A 24370-nucleotide genomic window follows, 5' to 3' on the forward strand; every position below is an offset into this window, starting at 1 on the left:
CTTATGGTAACACCGCCCCTGTTATTATTATTAGTCCTTTCCGAAGTCATGGACCTTCTTAGTGATAGACATACAGTCATGATTAACCTCTCACCTATCAGGAGTATGAAGTACTATAGTATTTGTCAGTTGTACATAAATCAGATTTTTGCTTGGTGTTGAAATAAAGACACAAAGACTTAAAATACTTGGGGCTAGATTTACTAAGCTGCGGGTTTGAAAATGTGGGGATGTTGCCTATAGCAACCAATCAGATTCTAGCTATCATTTTGTAGAAGGTACTAAATAAATGAAAGCTAGAATCTGATTGGTTGCTATAGGCAACATCCCCACTTTTTCAAACCTGCAGCTTAGTAAATCTATGCCATGATGTACATTTCCTCTCTAATTTTTATTGAACTGTGCCATCCAGTCAGATTTTGCAAAGCGCTTCTGCAGTAATCCAGGCATCTATGTGGCAGTGCCTGACAGAGAGCAATGTAATGGGCTGACAATTTTTACTAAATAAAACCTTGGTGAATCTTGGCATGTGTTGTATAGTAAGTATAGCACACCAATTTCCTCATTTTCCTCTGGGCAGAATGATGAAGGTCCACGCCATGTTGGTTTCACAGGTAGCATAGTCTGAGAGCAAGTGGAAGACCGGCAGCAGGACTTGATTCAACATCTGGTTTTCCAATACAGGGTCACATGTATAGTAATAGGCAAAGCTAATCAGAAACGGTTTATGTCCCTTTACAAATCCCACCTGTCTTTCCACTCAAGAGGCCTATATATTATGAGAGTGCACATAAAACCACAGTGTTGTTTTAACCTGAAATGTTTCTTTTTACCATTGTATTCCTCCATGTGGCAGGTTGGCTACAATTACATTGCTTGAAACACAATGGACCAAACCATGCACACATATAAATATTGATTTTAGCACTCAAGCCACTGCAGTCTAGTTAAATCCTTTTCATTATCTGCTTGTCTATCCAGTAAGAAATTTGCATCACTGAGATGTCAGTAAACCAGCTGTATTGTATTTTCCTGTATTTTTATTGTCACAAATTGATTTAATTGATTTAATGAAGATATTGGACAACACAGTGGCTTAGTGGTTAGCACTTCTGCCGCACAGCACTGGGGTCATGAGATCGATTCCCAACCACCTGCCTTATCTGTGTGGAGTTTGTATGTTCTCCCTGTTTTTCGTGGATTTCCTCCGGGTGCTCCAGTTTCCTCCCACACTCCAAAAACATACAAATATGTTAATTGGCTGCTATAAAAGTGATCTTAGTTTCTCTCAGTCTGTGTGTATGTTAGGGAATTTAGCTGTAAGCTCCAATGGGGCAGGGAGTTCTCTGTACAGCACAGCACTGCGTAATTAGTGGCGCTATATAAATAGCTGATGATGATTACTGATCATTATCATTAATGATCCACCATTGAAGTTACTGACAAATACATTGACATTCTGTCCTTTTTTTAACTACAGTCTTCTCATTTGACCATAAATTTAACATCTTTTGTAACTGCCAAGTGCTGATAGCCAGAAGTGGAACCTGTAGGCACAAAGATTTAGCCATACTGCTCTTACACTAAACATTTTGTAATCTTGACAATCACAGAGCTGAATATAGTGTCACCACCATGATTAATACATTAATACATACCACTCCTCAGATAAATAATTTTCCTGATTTTAAATGTCCCTGCAGAAAGTAACATACCAACCCCAGTTAAAATCTAAACATATATATATATATATATATATATATATATATATATATATATATATATTTATTTATATTTATGTCCCCAATGTTAAGTCAGGGGCCTGCTATTAGCCTACTGTACCAACCATCAGCTGACTTGACCGTGTCCATCCTCTACCCTGGTGTAGTGAGTTTATTAAAGGTTCCACTACGAATGCTTTAATCTGGGGTGGGACAGTGCATCAATCGGCCCCATAGAAGAACTTGGTTAAAGGCCCACAATGGAGCCCTAGCCACCCAGGTCCCTACACTGCTCTCAAAAGAGCGCAGAAGTGGCCTCTCGTGAGCACGTGCACATTCTGCGCAGTAAATCCCTGGACCAGGCCACCTTCACCTCCAGCGGCCTGCATCCCATCCAGTGGTGGCAGTTCCACCACTAGATGTGATAACTAAATAACATCATTTTACATAATGAAAACCCCCCAAAAAGAATATTGTGCTGCACATGGCAAGTAGTATGGGGACCTTAATCTTTAAACAGATTTGGATGATGCGGCATCTTAGTTTGGAAAATACATTGTATGTATGCAGATAGAGGTGTTGTATAGTGTACTGTAGCTTGCATAATATATTCTTTGCTATTCGAATTAATGAGCTCATAAACTTCACAGTGTGGGGAAATATTGCCCCAGATATCAATATATGCCTTTACGCATTAGTATGTGGGGTTATTTTTGTGAAACTAGAACTTAACAGAAACAAAAAAACTTATTCCAACTCAAAATATGTTTTGCATAATTGGTTAGGTCTGTGTTTTTTGGAGATGTGACAGAAAATACAACTGCCTTAAGGGCAAGACACAAGACCATTAAGATATTAGTTTGCAGTTCTATGTGAATAATGCCTGTATTGTGAACAGTAGGCAGCGTAATTTGTGTAGGTCCCAAAGGAAGTTGTACTTGCTTTCAGGTCTGCAAGCTTCTTGTAGCTGAACTCGGGGACAGAAATCTATGCTGTGATATATATATATATATAAATGTTTTATTTTCAAGCTGAGCAATATCCCTCATTTGCTATTGATCGTGTAAACACGATCAGTCTGTATATTTGTTTAGGAATCATTAGGCTTGATTTATAAAGTGATTTATATTGTTATTTACAATACAAATAAATAGGTACTAAAAAAAGATGAACTTGTTGTTTTTGGCTATATGCCAGAGAGAACCAGTAGCTTTTAATTTAATTCAGATATCATTTTGAATTGCAATAACTAAAAATATTGTATATATTGTTTTCACGGATATGTCATAGTTTTGTATTTTAATGAACTCTTGAGATATAGATATATATTATTCCATAAACGTTTGTTATTTAATCCATATTGTATTGTAGTAGCATCTGACAAAGCAATGTTTACCTTTGACCTTGCCTTGCTTAAGATCTAAGAGGCTAGTTAGAAAACAAGGCTCTATTTTTTTTTTTAATGGCTTCAAATCAAATACCTAGCAAACCAAAGATCAAATAATGTTCTTAATACGAAGCGCAAGGAATTAGTTTTTTTTGTGGGAGACCTACATTAACACCACATGTAACTTATCAAGAACTAAGGAGTAAATTAATATGGCTAAAATTGTGTCCAGATTTTTTTCTCCTTGCATTCATCATCGGTCGAGCCTTTAATCCTTCATGTATAAATCCTGAAAGGAAGGATAATCACGATTACTTCGCTGAGAGCCTCCATCACTTGGCAAAGAAACTTGTATACCTTGTGAGGGGAGAAAGCCGAAGGTAGAGGCGGAATTAAACACCCTTAGCACATGGTCAAACTGGTCTCGGCTTGGGTGATAATAAAGAGTTATTAGGGTTTTGTTTTAATTATATTAAGTATTTTATTATTGTATTGCTGTGCTTGTTATTTTATTGTTAACTCTTTCTCTGTTGGTTAAAATTAAAGTCAGTATCTCCTGCTTTGATCTTTCCAGAGAATTTAATTTAGTTTTGAAGTTCTAGTATGAGAGTAATTAATGTATGACAAATGGCTCTACTGAGGATTACTAACAGAAATGCATAAACATTTTGCCTCCAAATGAATGTGACTCCATTTAACTGGACAATTAGTCCTGTCTCCTTCATGGGTGTCACAGCTAATGTATATAACAATTTATACAGGAATGGTTAACATTAGTAAAAAAAAAAAAGTTAAATTAAACAATTAATCAGTGTAATTACATTGATAATAAATAATGGGTAATATGTTTGCTTAAAAATCAAGTCTCTTATATACAGCAAATGATTAAATTTTAAATCATTTGTGTTGTTATAATTGCTTGTGAGTGTTAAAAAGTATAATTTAATTAATTATTCATTCATTAATTCCAGGTTTGTATTAAGTGCAGACTAATTCTGCGTTTAAAATATAGGTGCACAATTATTTAAGAATACTAGTATGTTTAAAAGCCTGTATCCAGCACATTTAATAGAAAACATGATATATGTAAATCATGTTTTATGGTGCATTTTTCATATTTGAAATGTATACCCCTACTTAGGCTCGGATTTACATTTGTTGTGGCCGTAGGCAGCCGACTGTTGGATGTTGCTCACCCCCATCCTCCACAATATCCCTGAAATAAAAGTATTCTGTGAGGGAAAAATGATTTTGTATGCCGGAAGGCATGTGGACCATTTGATACCCCAGCAAGTGCGGATGCCTTTAAAAAAAGAAGGAAAACAAAAAGAAACTGAATTATAAACTGCTGTGGAAACTTAAGAAACAGCTTCTCGCCTCTGAAAAGTTCCTACCTTTGACCCAGCCAGGACTATGTGGCCTTTTTATTTGTAATTGAAAATTGAGCCACAAAATTACCCAGTCACACCTTAAATTGTTAGGCCACACTCCATTTAGCAGTAGAACGGACTGTCCCGCTTTCAACAAATCCATCCCCGTGCCCGTTCACAATGACTAGGAAGAAAAAAACAATGAGCCACAAACGCATATTATTATATTTGTGAAAGTGGGATAGGGTACAGCGCTTCCTATGTGTGTATGTAGCTGCCAAAGAAAATATTATTATATCTCTGGTACAATTTTATGAGTTTACGTCTCATGTTCTGTGGGACAGAATATATGGTGTCTTTCTAAATACATTTGAATATGTTTATAATGGAATAATATGAAGTTTGTATCTATCCTAAACTCTCCCATCTTGTTTTAGGGTCAGCCTGGAACACGAGGTTTTCCTGGATTTCCAGTAAGTCAAATTGCCAAAAACAGATTGAACAAGTTAAATCTGTATATATTTTGTTTATGATCTAACAACTTTTGAAATAGATATTCCTGTTTAGTTATCTTAACATTAATCAACATCATACTTGCCAACTCTCCCTGAATGTCAGGAAGACTCCCTGAAATAGGGGTGATCTCCCTCACTCCCTGAAGAGTCTGGCATTCTCCCTGATGCTGAGCCAGTACAAGATGTGGTTGGCTTCGCCATCTGTGGTATGATGACACAGTTCAGAAATTGTGTTCTATGTCCATGTATTGATGCCTATGGAGATGGCCATTTTCATGGAGACCAAGAATTAATCAAAGACTGAAAGGTAAGACAACATGACTTCAGTAATGGAGACAGAAATGTAAAAGACACTTCAGTCTCTAGAGATTCATTAGCTGATTTTCTTTAACTCATAGTTGCCTACTCTCCCGGAATGTCTGGGAGAGTCCCACATTTCTGGGAGACCTCCCGGGCTCCCGGGAGAGCAGGGCAACCTCCTGGTTCTCACCCCGCAATAGAGAAGTGTTGGGGGCGGGGTTTAATGACGCAAATATTGAGTCATCTTAGCACGGTCCCCTGCTGTAATTGGCCAAAATTGTGACAATCGTTTAGGGGGTGGGATCAAAATAATGTGATTCATCAAGCCCCCTCCCCGCATGCCCGCCTCCCCAGGGATCTCCCTGAAGCCAACGAGGAAAAGTTGGCAAGTATGATCAACATGGCTCGAATGTATTACTTTATTAAAAGACAAACACATTTTCGTGTTAACTTTAAATTTACTACAACATTTTTTCTTGTTGTTTCAATAAAACAAGCACTATAGAGATGTTTCTCTATACATTTGAAAATCCTTAGCTGTATAGTGGACTGTAATATAGTGCACCTGAATTATCTAAATCTGGAAAAATGTTTACAGTGTGGTTACTTTCTTTACCAAGGGAGATCTTGTGTGTTTGTGTTGATAATGTGTAATTGCATGATAGACATTTGAAAGGAAAACCATCTTGGAGAAACAAATATTGTTCATAAGAGAAAGACTATAAAGAAGTAAAAGTTAAAAACCAGCAAGGGCCATTTATGAAAGTGTGACCTCACCCTCGTAATCTTGAGCAAATGCATCCAGGTAAGTGCATGTATTTGTGGGTAAAGATGTTGGCATCTGTGAGCTACACTTAGTACAAGTACTTCTCCAAGAGAGTATTTTTATTGGACCCAACAGATGGGAAGAGTTGGGCGAGTCAGAGGTGATCTTAGCTGAGTATGAATTATGGGCCTGATTCAATAAGGAAAGTTAAGCCAAAAATTGAGTAAGTTTTCTTACTCAAGTTTTCTGGACAAAACCACGTTAAAATGTAAGGGGTGCAAATGAGTTTATTATTTTGCACATAAGGAAAATACTGGCTGTTTTTTCATGTAGCACACAAATACTTGATAGCTTATTTTTACACTGAAATTTAAAGTTGATCTAGGACATGCCCTAACCCAACTATAAATCTGCCATCAAATTTTAAATTTACCTCCCCCTCCAATGCAACATGATTTTGCCTTACTTGTTTATTTTTGCTTAACTTTCCTTTATAAATCAGGCCCTATGTGCATAAGTGCGACTAGAATTGCACTTTAAGGGAAAAAGCTTTTTCATTTTGCAGGATGGGTTCATTAAATGAGCTGACTGGGTAGAGAAGAAATGATTTCATGGATAGGTATACAGTCTTCTCCTTCCTTCTAAAGAACAAATTATCTGACTATTTAGAGCTGCTGGAACCCACAACCTTGTCTCCAAACTTGCAATGGGTGTCATTTTCCACATTCCAGTTGCACATTTGCAGGAAAGCATGTTTCTAGACACAGTTTAAATGTAATGAATATGAAAAAGGCACTCCCAATGTCCCTTCTCTCCCATGCTTTTTACATAAAGTTTAACCAATCCTTATTTTAGCATTTGCAAACCTGCGTATTTAAGCACAGATTGATTTTACAGGGTGTTTCCTAGGACCAGGATGTGGGCGTGTACTTTGAGTGCGGTTGCTGCATCCTACGTTTGAGTCATACAAAAGGATGAGTAAAGATGTTTGAAGGAAAAGCCCACCAGCAAAGATTTGTTCAGGGCAATGGGTGTTTTTGTTGTCACAGTTGGATGCAACATATGATAAGCTCCATTATGTGCATTGGCATCAACTGTTTAAAATAAATTTGGTAATTTGCGCTTCCTAAGCGTTAGTATGATTATGTTGCCACTCAGGAAGGGGAAAGAGGGGGATCCAGGTCCTCTGGAAGACAAGATAAAGCAAAATTCCCAGGGTGCAGGGTAAATATGAAATGAATATAGATGTGTTGTGTACTGAGGTCATACTTACCAACTCCCGGAAACTTGATTCTCGGTAAATCACGCCATTTTGGAGGGCGGGACGAGGCCAATCTCGTCATTTTGGCCCCGCCCCCCGCGAAAACGTAATTCGCAAATTTGACGCGATTCTCGGTGAGATTTGGATGCGGGAGAAATGCCAGCTTTCCTTGGAGACTGACCCGAATTTCGGGAGTCTCCCGGACTTTCCGGGAGAGTTGGCATGTATGACTGAGGTTCCAGTAGGTACGAGTAGGATTAGTGGTTCTTAATACTCACGGTTTCACAGAATATTCCCATTTAATGAAAAATTGTCTCAGTTTCTATATAAACCCCAGAACTACAACACCTCTTGTACAATATGATGAGTAAAGGTTCTTTTAAATCAGCGTCATCCAATAATTCCTGTAAGTGTTTTCCTGATCGGATTGAAGTCAACTGTATCTACTCAGCCTATCATTTGTTGTATCAGAGTGCAGCAAATATACACCAGTCTGCCTGACCAATAAACTGATTTGAAGGTGGACTTTGCCTTTTAGTTGAAGGAAAAAAATAACTTTTTCTATAAATATTCATTATTCTCACATTAATTGGATACTCCATGAATCTGAGTAATAGTCAAAGGCTATTGCCTATATGCACAGTGGTATTAGGACTAATGGTTTGAAACAGTGAATATTATGTATGTCATGGTTATTTTCATTAAAAGAATATTGTTCCTTTTTTACTTTTTCTAAAAGTATGTATGTTTCTTAATAGTTCTGTATCTGCTATGTAAGGTTATAACATGCGTTTTATATTCCGCCATGGACAGAGGGCGCATGTGCACTATGTCCTGCTTGTTTGTGACGTAAATGTTTATTTTACACTCTGAGGGCTAGATGTACTTAGCTGCGGGTTTGAAAAAGTGGGGATGTTGCCTATAGCAATCAATCAGGTTCTAGCTTTCTTTTATTTAGTACCTTCTACAAAATGACAGCTAGAATCTGATTGGTTGCTATAGGCAACATCCCCACTTTTTCAAACTCGCAGCTTAGTAAATCTAGCCCTTAGTATGGTGTGCATAATACTTACCACTGCTGGTTAATCCATTTACATTGCTTATGATGTGAAACTAATTCTATCATAAAAAATATTTTTTAAGGTTTTTTGGGGGGTTTTTTTTGCATGAATTTGTTGCAGTGTTTGTTTCAACAGTTGTAACTTCCAAATGTGATTCTTTATTCTAATCCTTTCATTATTGAGCAAAATTGGATGAAACTCTCCCAGAATAAAGCAGATTGAAGAACTGTGATATTGTAATGCTGGCAGTACCATGGGGTATCTTATCCACATTTTGCTCAAGAATGATGGGGTTTTGAATAAATATGTTTGATGTGTGCATCTGTGCGTTTATAGTATAATATTACAATAATATTACAATAATACTTTTGTGACATCTTCTGGGTACACAGCAGAATTGTCCATGTATACGGTGCATAAATGGCGAAATCTATAACCATTCATATTGATTTATTTGTATTTCAGGGCCCAATAGGATTAGACGGCAAGCCAGTAAGTGTCTAATTACTTAGCTAGTCGTTAAGTCTGTAGGATATGAAACTAGTCATTTGTGGCAGCAACAGCCTCAGGTTGTGGGAACTAGTTTTCCCAAACATCCCACCTTTCTGATGGAAATATATGCCTCCAAGGTTATTGCTGCTAGTATTGAGTATCCAAAAAATGTCACTTCTAGAGTGGGGTCAGTTAGTGAGTATGAAATTCCTCTCCAGAATTAGCACCGTGACTGTGGCATCTTGTGTTCTAAGGTTTGTTTGTTTGTTGACAAAAATTCTAACCATCTTCCAGAGCACCATCTGAATTGTTTGCACGGCTGGTTTTAGACTGATCAGGCCACATTTTCCAGCATAAAATATACTAATGCTTAAAACATCGTAACTATTGACATTGCATGTATAATCAGTGATGTATAAATACACAAAAATACAATTTTAAATGCACTGAATAGCCTGCTCTAGTATCACTTGGGTGCATGGCTGGTCAGTCCTCCTCAGGTTTTCATTGCCTAGCAATAAATCTGCATTTCTTTTGATATTAACAAACCACTTTACACCTTTCTGCAGCTCTCAACTATAATTTGTCACGCCATTAGTAAGCCACATAACTCAGTCTTAATAACTCATGCGACAAGGTCAGAAAGAGTACACCGACCGCCAATTGTGTTTCACTAAATGAGTGAGGCTAAAATAAACAAGCGGTTTATTAAGAGAGATGACACGGCTGACCTTGAGATTTTTAAAGCTCAATACTCTCATCTCAGTGGAAGACCTCAAAGTTACAGAGCTGTGTAAAATTATATCATTGCGGTCTTACAGAAGAGGCCGCCATATTACTACTGCAGTACTTGCAATTTATGTTACAGACGCGAACCAGAAATATTAAAATGTATCTTGAACTTCATTCTGTTATTTTTTTTAGGGTCATCCAGGGCAAAAGGGAGAAAAAGGAGATATGGTAAGTCTATCCCAGTTGGTGGCATAATGGGGAAAAAGTACATTAATAAAATTGATTTTATAAATAAACAACTGAAAACCTGTTTTGAACACTGTAATGCATGGTATTTTATGAAAATTCGGTGCAGGATCTGCAGATGGACAAATTTGTGTTCAATAATCACATCTTTGTCCAAATGTGAAGAATATCAGGTGGTCGGGGACAGCAGTAATGTTTTTAATTTTCTGCTGATTCCTTAGGCTGATTTCTTACTCTGATCATTATGCGCAACTTACAACGTATGCAATTGGAAAAATTGAGATAAATTAAGCCACACCTCATCCATACAGAGCCCACCTGATCTACCTATAACACACCCATCTCGTACAAGACCACACCCATTTCCAGCAGGCTATGTTCTGATTGACTTCCAAAAAATCTGGACTATTAGGGGGTATATTTTTATGATTATTAATATTATCCTTGATCTCTTATTATCACCAGTCCCTTCATTTATCCATATGTTTTGTGGCTACTGGAAATAGCACGTTCTGTTCAGTTCCCGTGAACAAGGGCTGTTTACAGCTTCATATTCTAAAGGAACTAGATATAGGTATATTTTTCAAAGGCAATATTATCTATGGCACGTGTCTGATTAATGGATTAATGTACGCTTACGTGATTTAAATAGGCCCCAACCACTAACATACAGCTATAAAAAAGGTAAAAAGAATCAATATATGGCGCTCCACTTTAGAGCTGCTTGTAGCTACCTCTCGTCAAAAACACCTAATAAGCCCCAAACATACAGTATGAGAACAAACAAATATGAGGAACTGACAAGCGCTCCTATATACCTAGAGATCTGGGTGTGTCAATCGAATAAATTATACACAAACATCTAAGGTAAAATGCAGTGTGTACTACTTGTAACCCATAGGTCATATAGTCCTCAATGGATAGATGTAGTACTCATAGTCCTCAAACAATATATATGAATCCGGCGGACAAAGGTATAAAACATGAGCAGTATAAACTACCTATGACCCATAAACAATAGAGTTCTCACACAATATGGGACAATAGATGTGAAACAGTACTTATCATATGGTAAAATGTCCTCAAATGTACGATCAAATAATCCAACGGTGGAGTGTGAGATGGATCGCCACTATATTAATAACTGGGTGGGTAAAAAGCTTCTCCGTATAATGCGACTCCCAAAACTCGAAAACAGCGCCCAGCATGCCTCACAGTGACGTCATATCCTCTATCTCCAATACTCGGGCATCTCTGGAAATGGCCATTCCTTCTAAAGGTAATCGGCTCCCTCTCATGGGTCCACGGCTCCGATCGTGTGTAAAAGGGTTAGGAAAGAAGAGAACACATAGTGCCTTATCTTCAGATAAAAAGATTTTCGTTTATTAAAATATGAAATGAACTCGTACCTGGTGAGCAGTTTCAATGCGCAAATAATACATAAAGCTCTTCCCGGGTCAGGCTAAACGGATCAACATGCAGTAACCGAATACAGGAAAACAGTCCAATGATAACATGTAAAAGTTCCCACTGATACCATCAACGCGTTTCAGCTCACTATGAGCCTTTCTCAAGATTGAGAAAGGCTCAGAGTGAGCCGAAACACGTTGGAACTTTTACATGTTATCATTGGACTGTTTTCCTGTATTCGGTTGCTGCATGTTGATCCATGGTAAGAGGGAGAGGTAGCACATTGGCAGTGTCCCTCCCAAGTCCCAAGGAAGCCCAGCCAGTACCACAGTACGGCCCACAATCATTGTTTTCTCCAAGTATGGTGCCTGATGGGTTCTGCAGTGGATCCCAGTCCTGCTATCACCGTTTCTGAACATTGCAAGTTGTCAGACACATGACTAAGAAATGCTCCCGATTTATAGATGTAGCCATAAAATGTAAAATAATTTAAAATGTAGCATTTTAAAAATGTAACTTCTATGTGCTCCCTAATATCCCTTCCTTAGAGCCACCACACTAATAGACATGCTGCACCGTGTAATGTTAAATGACCTCATATGAACAAAAATCTGTATTTCCATATTGAAGCTCTACTTAATATTAAGTGTCCTCTGTGATATATATTTCAGCAAATGTCCCACTGCTGTGATGAGGTCATTGTTCCAGTCTCACAATAAATAATTATTGCTGTTGAATTGGTCTAGTAATAGCCCTTTTAATGAACCTGTCTATACCACATAAAAATCCCATTATAAATACATATTTGGTGTTCTGTAATTTCTTTGCAGCGTGGTGCACTCAGAATGCTCTATTAACAATTCAAATGTCCCACAGTTTGCCATTTATGAGAAGTGTGAGCTTTTTTTACCCAGGATCAGCCAACATCTGTGAATGAAATCATTCTACCCCTAGACACCTCTGCAAGTTTGTCCGTCCAACTTCAAACAAAACCATTACAATAACACACAGCAGACTCTTTATTAGAGACGTAACAATATGTACAGGATCTGCTAAGGTGTTTTATAAGGCCATCCACCTTCATTCTCCATTCTGCAAAGAATTTAGAAATCATTAATATCCAGAAGCAGAGGGGATCCAAACTTCAGAAACATAATTTCAAGGGCTGGATATAGAGTTGATGCTGACCTAGTCATTGTAGGTGAATGCACGGTAAATGCTGATGCACTTAAGGGACGTGGGTGAAGGTTCGGAGGGCTATGTGTTCATAGGGTTACTTGTTGCCCATAACAAAACTAAACTAATAATAGATCTCCCCATATGCCTATGGTCTTTGATTGCCAAACCCGCCTATCCACTATTTTATTGGGAATAGTAGTTGTTTGCCACACACCAAATAGCATAAACAGGACATTAAAAGAAGCCATTTATATGCTGCTCTAGGTATGTGCTTTTTGGTATACATTGTAAATATGAAACTAATAATCTCCGGTGGTTGTCATAATTGCTATGGCTATACCCCGGAGCCAATGCCATTGCTCTCTTAATGTTGGCAATGTGATTGGTGACATTGTGAATGTCTCAAATCACACTATCAACACTGTCAAATTGTAGGCACAATGTAAATGTCGGCATTTAGCCTGCTGACATGTTTATGTTGGCAGGTTAAGTGCCAACTTTTCCAATGTCGGAATTAGGTACCCTACCTATAATCTCATATGCATACTTTTTGTTCACTATTTTTACTTTCCCATAGGGGAGGATACTATTGCATGAAATCCATTAATGCTCCATGTTATCTACTATATAAATGCCTAGTGGCATGTGTGGGGAAAAAAAACAAGCTGCAGCGCCACCTGCTGGGCAGAGTTATACACTGACCTATATATTTCTTGAAGGAGAAGTGACAGTTTGGAATGGTTGGTGGTTGCCGGGGGTGACAGTGGGGAGTTTTTAACACCTTAAGTAGCTTGATGAAGGATGTGGCGATGAAGATGAAGGATGAGGTGATGGAGAAAAATGATGAGGTGGTGACAAAACCACGTTAAAAAAGGGCGCTTGCGTCGGGAAGTAACGCTCTTCCCCTGAGGAGGCCTGGGCTAGGCCCAAATGCATGACAAGAACCTTTTTAACACCTTAAGTATCTTGATTTGACTAGAATGCATGAGTATCATGCACGGGTTAACTTGTAATATATATATGATATAAAGGAGTATTTCAAAGGTGGGATTGATTTTAGGGTAGAACCATGTAAATGTTATTGACATAACCAAAGCTAACCAGAAAAAAAGTAATTAAAAAAATGAGTTGCACTGTTCATAAGAGGGGACAGAGACCCGTACCTCCCAGATGTGCATTTTAGGTTTTGTAATTTTGTAGCAAGGCGACAGAAAAGAAAACCTTACACAAAACTTAAGTGCAAGTTAGACCATAAGAGTGTGTGTAACATGACATTAATGGAAAAGTTTAAATATTGTTTAGAAATGAGGATTTGGATCTTAATACAGTCGATTCTGTTTTCCATGGGTGGAGGATATTTTATCACAAGGCAAAGTGTAAGTTGAGAAGATACGATACATGCAATCCACCTCCAATTATTATGCCCCGTGAGACCATTCTGAAATTTGAATGTGTCTGTCTCATCCTGTTATGTTCTAAGCGGGTTGTTTAGCTGCTTCAGAGTGTCTAATTCATAACTACTGAGCAGGTCCAAGGCTATTGTGTTAGGTAAATTGGTTGTTTAGTTAGATATTATTTTCAAAGAGAGATTTCAGCAGGTTCAGGCCAGAGGTTTTCAAAATAGGCTGGACCCTTGATGCTCCTACTGGTATGTTCAGCGGCAGAGTTGTGTGCTCTGTGTTGCTTGATGTTTACTGAATGAAGGTAAACTGCTCATTCCAACAGAGGTATCTGTCCCTTGACATAACAATCCCCTTTGTCTAGCATTGGTCTCCCGGACATCTTATTCTGAGGAAGTTGGTGCTTGCTCTCTGGGATCTCCAGATAGCGTACACACCTGGGAGCCCTTGATTTATTTGTTTTGCCAACAGCAGCTGTGATGTTGGTACAGTTCCATGAGGATGTAAATTGTGTATTATTGAGATCCTTAAGATTGATAGTCAAAAGGAAATGGCAATTCTCAGACATTGTCCTGGAACGTGTCTAGCCCTTTTCAAAGGTAAAACAAAGCACAGCCTATGACTTCTCCCATTTCCTCAGCATAATCTATCAAATATGACAACACAGAGATTTATTACACTGGACTTAATGTTTTCAAAACATTACATTTGAACCATTACTTGGGATTATTGTCTGGTACTGATGTTTATTAAATTGCCTATTTGTCATTGCTGAGCTGACCTTAAGAACAGGACGTGATCCCTCTATGTAGAAATTGCAAAAAATGGAAATGTTGATATCAAAACGTTCAGCTCTTATAATTAAAAGAAGCAAAACATTTTGTAGTGATTTTAGTTGACACCCCGTGTTCTTTATTCCTCCATTCTTTGCTGTGTTATTAAAGGGTAAATAAAACTGACAGAAGGGAAGTAAGAACATTTCTACACATCATAAACATCCCACAGCATGCTAGTGTAATAATAGTGTTAAATTTAAATATATATATATATATATATATATATATATATATATATATATATATATATATATATATCATCAAGGTACAATTAAATTGACCTGAACTTATAATCAATACATTGACAATACCATAACTTACTATTTTTTTCCATTCATCAAAGAATCCTCCATTTGCATTGGTTACAGCTTGATGTTTGGCATTCTAGCTGTCAGATTTAGAAGCTATTCAGGAGAAATGTGTACCCATGTGTTCTTCCCAGAGGTGTGACTAGCTTGCAGGGCATTTTCCCCTGACCTTATGGTCAAGCTCATCCCATAAGAGCTCATTAGGGTTGAGATCTGGCGTTTGTGCCGGCCAGTGCATCAAAGGCAGTACTCGACTCCCTGTCTCTTCACCAAATAGTTTATGCATAGTTCAAATGTATGCTTAGGATCATTGTCCTGTTGCATACTGAAATGTGCACCAATGAAGCGCTGACCACAGAGAATGGCATGATGGTGTAAAATCATACTTGCTCACTCTCCCTGAGTGTCTCAGGAGACTCCCATATTCCAGGAAAGTCTCCCATTCTGTAGGGCGGGGGACTCAGTGATGCAAATATATATATTTAAAAACCTTGTTTGTATGAGCTTTGTTTCATATAGGTGCATTACACACACATGCAATGAAAGACTTATGCCGCCAGTTTAATGCTCAGTGCATCAAAAGTGTGCATGCGCTTGTCATGCATTCATCAGGACCACATTCAATTCGATAGACATGTTGAAGAATCCTGAAAAATTAGAGAAACATGAAAATGTATATTCTTGTACTTGTGTGGGTTATAACACCCTATTATCACATGCTTAAAAATGTTTCTCTAACACTCTGGAATAGGGAGGGTGTATGGGGCAAAGCACAAGCTTGAACCTGAGTGATCAGCTTGTACTCACCTAATTATAAGAATGTCAGGGTAAAACTGAATAATGTATTTTCCTATATAAAGAAAATATTTTGGGGGTTTAGGTACACTTTCAATAAGCATGTGATGTTCATTTTAGCACTGAGGCCAACTGGTACCCCCTGGTTTCTTGAATGAATGTCTCAGCCAGCCCAACACGTGGAGCAAGGAACAGAAGGACTGAGATATATGGTCCAAAATAGGGCAAGGTTAAATCAACCAATTATCTATAATGGGCAGTCCCATATCCCTATTCTAAATCACATTGTGAAATGTGTATTTGAGTAACTGCTGAACAGAAGCATTTTTGATTGACTTAATATGAGCCTCATTTGGCTTGAATTGTTTATACAGTACAATATCCAGGGAGATTGTGTGTCTGTAAAGTATCCTTTGACATAGAAGACATTAATTATATTGTATTGATGAATTTCTGTAAATGAAAGCACAATTAGAAAGCAGAATTTGAAAGCTTATTTACACAAGATGTATAGCGTTGAACAATGTATCAGTCACTGGGGTCAGATCTACTGCTTTTTGTAAAGGTGACCCCTATTAGCACACTAAGCCTAATTTCTTGACAAAATACGTTGGCTTGTGGTTTCCAAATTAATGACCGTTATTGCTCTTTTCCTGTTCCAGCCATCTAAAAATGATTGATTGATTTCAGAATGTAAATATTTTCCATACTGATGAGCCTAAACGTTTGGAAGTAATTGGTCCATTGTGGATAAAATGAAATAGAAAATAAACTGCTCCTTGTTTCTGGAACCAATGAAGGTTTTATTGTGTAACATTTAATGTTATGTGCTTATTTACCGGGAAAACATTTGTAGACAATGATTTCAAGGCAAAATCAGTGCAGTTCTCAAAAAAAACAAACAAACAAACAATCTATCCATATTCCACTGGATTGTGACATACTTTTTTTTATTGATAAATATGGAACAATCATTGCTCCAGAATGTCCCTGGTTATGTCTTGACAAATACCATCATTTGTTCTGGATCATTTGAGTAATAACGTTTTTGAGAAAAATTATCTAAATAATTTCCATCCTTTCTATTGTAGGGCCCGCCTGGTCCCAAAGGGCATCCAGTAAGTACACTATATTTTTTTTAAAAAAATGTATCCTAATGAAATGGATGTTGAATTAAAAGTAAGAACTGATACATTTCTTTAATTATCATTTTTTCGTCTTGTGTTAGGGAACAGCAGGTGTTAAAGGAGAGAAGGTAAGAACTGCTGACTGTATACATTGGATCATCCGCTAAAGGTTTGAATTGGAGCTATATTTTGTAAGATTATTTCTTAGTGGTGATGCGTTTTAGGCAATTTCTAACCTCTTTCTATATATCGGTGCACAACTTTCATCTTACATCAACATTTCAGATCTTTTGGTTTGACTTCATGCCCAAGGTACACATTTTACTGTTGCTACTTATTCATCATAACTTCAAATTTTGAATTGTGCATAAGAGTCCTCACTGAAATTAAGAGTCACCGGAGCACAATGACACGACAAATGGATTGCCAAACTCCAACCAAGCACTAGGATACGTATAAAGGAAGGGTCAGAAGCCACAACATCAGTTAAAGGGAATTATCCCATTTTATTGCTGTGGCTATACCATGCGGAAAGCACAACATACATCGGTGCCCTAGAAGGAGTGCAATATTAACCCGAAACATAGCAATTCCCCATACTTTATCCAAACCAATTGTTTTAAAGGTCATGTGTTTGTATGCATTGGATTTCTATAATTGATAAAAATAGATGTTGTCTTCGTTTTTTGAAAACATTTCGAGCAAGAAACTGATTTGTGTCACAGATGGAAAGGGATGGAGAACAAGTGTAACATTTAGCCTTCGTGTCTGTTTTCTGATGGCTTAAGTCATATGGAAAGAAATCTGAAGGTTACTCATGGCAGACAGAACTAGACTAACACATTTAAAGGCTTATCTTCCAGAAAAAATATTAAAATCTATATATACATTGCATGGCCCCTCTTCTGAGTAAACCCCGTCAGTACTATTGCTAAGAAATGCTAAGTGTAAAATGGTTTTTGCCAACGAAGACGTCTACTGCTGAAAGCTTGACCATTAGGTGGCACTGTTTTGTTACTGTCAGAAATGCAGAGCCCATGTACTGTGTGTCAGTAAAGATTTACTGAACATTTATAGGAAAATAAAGTAAAAATACACAATACTAATATTTTTTTTTCACTTATATAATCAGTGAATGAATAATTTTCAATTAAAAATAAACTCTTAAGAATATACACTCATATTTGTATCGTTGTAATTACAAATATGTAACATATAAAATAGACGGCACATGCACTGAGTATCTAATACTTGTTGACAAGTGCAGACTATTCTAAAACATTAACAAATGTAAGCATGATGCATTGGTTAGCACAAGATCTAAGCAACAAACTCTTTTACACTCTTCAGTATGAAAGGAGTAAATTAACATTTATTCCATGGCGTCTTGCCATTGTTCGTATGTCTAGTCTTCTACAATGTTTTCTTCAACCGATCCTGTTTTGCTCAGGAATCAGTTGGGTGGGTTGCAAATCGGTGAATGGAAGAGGATAAACCCAGTGCTCTCTGGCCACAAAGGTGAAAGTAAATTGGGATACTGCACTGAACAATACAGACAGTATCCTTCCTGGCTGACATAAATATATACAAATAAGATCCCTGTGAGACTGCCATGTAGGTTAGACAAACTGAGAGATATTATTATTATTTTGCAGTCTTCCTTTTTATGAATGACCTTTCTTGCTCTTGACATTTTTGAGCCCAGCCCAATAGCAGTATCACCTTCTCTGTTTTCTGATTATTGCTGGCTTAAAAAGCCTCATATGGGCATTAGAAATGTTATTATTTGTTTAGAATAGCACCCCATCAATATTGATTAACTGTATTTTGCTGTTTATAAGCGTATCTTCCATAAATCAAATATGGATAAGCCAACCGGCACACACAGAATGCATTTGGAAAATTCAGTTTATAGTAGTGGAAGCTTCTACTGGCAAGGTGAAATAGCGGATAGCATAATAGAGTCTCCCTATAGTCGTTAATTTATTATGAACCTTTAGCAAGCAATATAAATCTCTAAGAAAAGGATAGTTTCATCCAAAACTGAAGATTCAGTTTTGGGTAGACTATTCTAAGTAATAACTGGCCCCAAAACTTACCTGGTGTTTGGCAGTCAGGCTATATGGCAAAATCACTCTCTGCCACGAATAGAATGTAGGAAACCGCATATACTATAGCGGATAATTCATCCTATCAGCTAAAGTACAGGGAGGCATAGACATTATACGGCTCTATATCCTGAGAATCAACTGATTATCCCACAACCGTATATGGTTTAACCTTTTATTCTGAGCGGAGCTTTAACATGAAAATATTACTTTTGACTCCTTAATTGTAACTGATATCAACTTATTCAGATTGATTCACCACAAGTGCTACGAGTAATCTAATATTGGATAATAAGGAACCACACACAGATTTTTTTATTCTCACAGTTTTATTTCACGTTTGACGGTTTTTCACATTTATTCACTTATATTTTGCTGTTTTTATTTATTATTTATTTTAGTTATAACAAATAAAGGTTAAGTTTTAATATTCTATAGGAGCACCAACAACTTTTGCAAGGTGACAAATAATGAAGATTTAGTGCACTCGGTTATACCAGTTCTTCTTCTCCTTTTTTGCTCTTATGTGGCAAATTCCACTTGCACATGTCCGCTGCAGCTTTGATCTTCTCCCACTGGCAGCACATAACACTGCCTGTCTGAAATAAAGACCAGGGGGTAAATGTATTAATATGTGGGTTCTTCAACACCCGCGAGTTCAGCGTCTTCGGCGATTAAATTTAAAGCGGCGCTGCATTGTAAAGGGAAACTTCCCTTTACAATGCAGCGCCGCTTTAAATTTAATCGCCGAAAACACTGAACTCGCGGATGTTAAAGAACCCGCATGTTAATACATTTACCCCCAGGTTGGCAGGAGCAAAGAGGATCCAATCACATTATTCTGTAGCCTTCTTGCTCCTGCTGATGTGATCTTTTTTAAGACAGGCAGAATATTGTCCACCAAATTATCCTTTAAACTTGAAATATACCTAAAAATTATATTTTTTTAAAGGGCTGTAGAGGATTTTGAGAGCTGTGTTACCATTTCTTAAAGGTCAGAACAAGCTCTGCTTCCACAGAAAATCACTGCCATATCATCAATATACTATTAATAGCAATGCATCATCATTGTAAGCAGCCACAAAATTCTGCAGTGCTGGACAGTTTGTATAACAATCATACAGAATACAAGTCATACATAGACACTGAGCAAGTTAGTGTCTCTGAAATACTGTTACTTAAAACTTAATGAAGGATACAGTTCAGGTCACAGATAAGTTCTTAAAGTGAAGTTACTGGACTGATCCTAACTCAACAGTCAGATGTTACTTCTCTGGTCATTGGATCATTGGACCTACTCCCACCAAGCCTGATACAATATACTGAATGTTAATCTGCTACCAACATACTGAAATGCTCAAACATTACAATTTAGTATTGCATTTGAATTGATTTTGATTGAATTGTACAGTAATCTTTAGTGATTGGTGAATATGCAATCAGATTGCATTGAATTCAGATAGGATGAGTTAGAAATATTTTTGTGTTAATACAATTGAATTGCTTTGTGTGCTGTAATTGTACAATTTTTTTAATGCGAAGGTAGACAAGAAAATCTTAGAAATCTAATTTTTTTACAAGCAATCCTATTAATTTCTGATTAGATCTAAAAAATAATCAGTGTACTTTACAATTTAAACTATTAAATGATTTTTAAGAAATTGCAATGTGTTGGGGTTGCTTAAGAGGGGTTCTACTTGAAACAATTACTGTTCCATGTACATTCTGTGGGCAGTACATAGTAAAATAGTAATATTTACCATTGCCCCTTGTGATCTGGTGATTATTTTTGCTCCTGGCTTCTGTCAGTGGCTTGAACTGTATTATCCAAGCTACATACAGAGAGGTTGGGATGTTAAATTGTAATTTAACCTGCAGCTAGCTGTGCTGGTTATAGTACACCTGCTGCGGTGAGTGACAACTGCTGGGATGAATAGTGCCATCATCATTAATTTCGTTTTACTCAGCAAGAAGAGCCATGCAAATTATATTTTCTTTCTTTAGCACAACTAAGCATATCTATCAAAACTATTGCACAGGGAAAACCATATTGCTACCCATAGCAACCAGACGTTTGCAAAACTGTAGTATAAAATAATCGCTGATTAGCTCTGAGCAACACCACAGTTTTTTTTAATGAATATCCCAAAATTGTTTATTCAAGAAGATAGTAAAATAAGATGACACAAATACGCTGTAACTCATAGCATTAATCAGATATTGGTTCTAATCTATCTAATGCCAGATAGATTAATGAAATCAAGTATTTGATTGGTTGCTGTGCACAAGAGAAGATTTGTGATGAATAAACCAGGATGTTAACTAATCCTTTAAGAAGGTTATCTGTGAATATGGTGAAGTTCTGTAAAATTACATTTTTGCATTGTCACAGTGCGGTTTTATTGTTTTAGCTTCAAGAAAAGTTTTGCTTGCAATTGAATGTATGATTTCATGTGCAAGCTATGCCTGGGATGACGGATTTCTATAATTACTTTCTTAATACATGGATCTACTTCATGGTGAAATCATTACAGTTAAAATATATGTTTGCAATATTCAATTTTTGCTTGTACTCTTTCCACCCATAGGTATAATTTTTTGAACATATGCACTAATATGTATTAAACTATATCAATATTAGCTATAAACATTTGATACTATAACAAACTTGTTGTTTCAGTGACGTTAACAGAATTTCCCTATATTTTCTTTTTTTTTTCATTTCAGGGTCTCTGCGCGGATTACTCTCACAGGGTAAACATTGCCTGTTATTTACTTATATACTGTGCCCTACGCATTATAATGGCTGCACGCTCGAACAGCACTTAATTGAAGTGTTTATTTTTCCGTATAATCATAGTCTATATCTCATTACAGTCCATCCACGGGGGGGAAAAACAGATTTAACATGACTAATGAATTTGAGTTTGGATGTGTTTTAATGAAAGATTGGAGGGTGGAGATGCACTAATGTATGTAATGTTACTTTGCATTTGTCTGCAGATTATTTTGCAGGGTAATCCTCATTGGATATAAACAAAATAGTGTTGCATTTCACAATGTTGTAGTTATATATATAATTCTATATGGGCATCATTTGGAAACTAAACCAGTAAATGAATAACCAAATCCCTGGGAAAACCTACAGTACATGAAACTTACAACCTGCCTAACATTGACAATCTCTGTTACACATAATATGACAATCCTTTATTTTAACTCAGTAAGGATGCATCATGCAGAGCAGTTACTGATAAAGGAAGGATTCACACAAGATGTTCAGCATATGGTCTTGCAGTTTATTTTTCTAAGTACTGGTTTTCCCTTCCAAAAACTTGATTAAAAATTCTGGCTCTTGATTTACTTAGCAGATTATTCTACCAGACAACAAGCTGGAATGTAACTAATAGGACATGTTAATGACCATGCTGTAAAAATAAAAGCGCACACATCATGCCCCCAATCATAAATCTTATTAACGATAAGTAAAGGATCTGCGAAACGCGTTGCTATAACAATATAATAATGGGCATGTGCCTGAAGCAACATATCATGTTTAAAGTAGCAAGAAGTTGTTACCAAGTAAATAAGCAGTGTTGTAACTACCATCTTTCTGGCTTCTTTACAAATGACATGCCAGTCATTTCATTAGGAATTGTAGGGTGGAGCAGGAAGAGAAGTATTATCAGTTGAAAGTAACGAGCCTCTCAGAATCTTAGTATAAAGGTCTGGCTGCCAACCATGATCTGTTTTATGGCCTGAAAAATTATTCACCTGCCACTACCATGTGCGAAGTAATAGTGACCAAGTTATCAGTACTCAGGCTCATATACTGTACTGTATAATCTACAGAGTATATAGTAACTTAATTTTTTGCTTGACAGAAGGTAACATGAAATTAAATAAAACATGTTGAAAATATAATATTTAAAGACTCTTGGCAGCATTTTTAGAAACCATTAAATAAAAATTAATTTAACTTATGTTTGTACATTTATCAGTTATTTCATATTAGATATTTTACACTAGTGTGGAATGAAGCAATTTTCCTTTACACTGAGCTCTTAAAGTGGTTCTGTCATCGTAAATCAAGATTTTCTGATTAGATAATTTAACGTAATGATATAATTGTTTTGTGTTGACTGCACTCTTCACTGTCATTATTTTGTTAATATCAGTGACATTCTATTCAAATAAAAGGAACTATACAGCTTAAAAGTGAGGCTGGTAGTTTATGTCTCCTGTCATTTTAGGATTCAGAACAGGAAATAAAAGTTCATCAAAAAGAATTAACACTTTCTTCTTAAAACACAAATTCAAGTGGACACATGCTTATTTCATGATGTTAATAAGACCCCACAGCACAGTAGATGTCTACCCAAGGTAGATGCTTAAACCACCCTTTCTCCACATCTTTAAAATTGGCGGGGATCATATATCCTATGTGTTTGCAGCTTGGTAGACAGTTGGCACCTCTGTAACAGACTTTCTCTTGCAACAGGAGTCAGGAAAATCTTACATTACATACTTGAAATTTTATATAAAACAAAAGTCCATCTTTATATTTAACATTTTGCAAAGTCCCAGGGCTGATAATCATGTAATCATGGATCCCAGCATTGCGTAGATAGAGATCCTAGAGGAAGGACCTGTGTAATTCAGGTAAGGGTAAGGGTTATTTTTCAAAATTTATAAAATAAAGTTTGGAATCATTGTATAAGGAACAATCATTACAGTCTTAATGTGGTAGACCAGTGTTGGCTAACCTGTGACACTCCAGGTGTTGTGAAACTACAAGTCCCAGCATGCTTTGCCAATATATAGTAGCTTATTGCTGGAAGGGTATGCTGTGACTTGTAGTTTCACATCACCTGGAGTGTCACAGGTTAGCCAACACTGTGGTAGACCATCAGTAATTTGATTTGGAGAGTTTGGGAAATCAGGTGGGCAAAAGATAAATAGATATATATATTATGTCCACTGTACATCTTATATGCACCAATACTTATATCTGTTTTAATAATATATTTACACGCCCCTTCAGCACACCAGCAGATAGCTGCCTTGTTAAGAACATAAAATGTCAATTGAACAGATCACAGGCCACACATTGTAGCCTCGGCAGCCAAGTCACAGTATGTCAGTTAGCCTTGGTGGAGTTCCGTATTGCCTGTAGGCCCAGGTGTGAGAGGCCAATCAGCCGATCCCATCCTGTTCTGCTGGTGACATGCGGTGATATACTGACAGTGCTTATAGGAGGGTCAGCTGTGTTTATTTAGCAAAAACAGCATCACTGGATTGTTATGCTGATGAAGAAAGACCAAAGAAATCCTTACTTAAGCAGTGTGCTGGGTTT

At 37.0% G+C, this 24370-nt stretch overlaps 1 protein-coding gene across 1 annotated transcript in view; it reads left to right on the forward strand.

Moving 5' to 3' along the window:
* The window catches only part of COL13A1 (collagen type XIII alpha 1 chain), a 141735-nt gene that overhangs the window by 37409 nt on the left and 79956 nt on the right, over window positions 1–24370 (forward strand). Inside the window, exons 6-11 of the mRNA XM_075216711.1 lie at window positions 4916–4951; window positions 8847–8873; window positions 9798–9833; window positions 16871–16897; window positions 17008–17034; window positions 21742–21768. Of these exons, the coding sequence (XP_075072812.1) occupies window positions 4916–4951; window positions 8847–8873; window positions 9798–9833; window positions 16871–16897; window positions 17008–17034; window positions 21742–21768 (180 nt within the window). The remainder of the gene's footprint in view (window positions 1–4915; window positions 4952–8846; window positions 8874–9797; window positions 9834–16870; window positions 16898–17007; window positions 17035–21741; window positions 21769–24370) is intronic.

The sequence above is a fragment of the Mixophyes fleayi genome, chromosome 6 (genome assembly GCF_038048845.1).
Source record: "Mixophyes fleayi isolate aMixFle1 chromosome 6, aMixFle1.hap1, whole genome shotgun sequence".
NCBI classification, from domain to species: Eukaryota; Metazoa; Chordata; class Amphibia; order Anura; family Limnodynastidae; genus Mixophyes; species Mixophyes fleayi.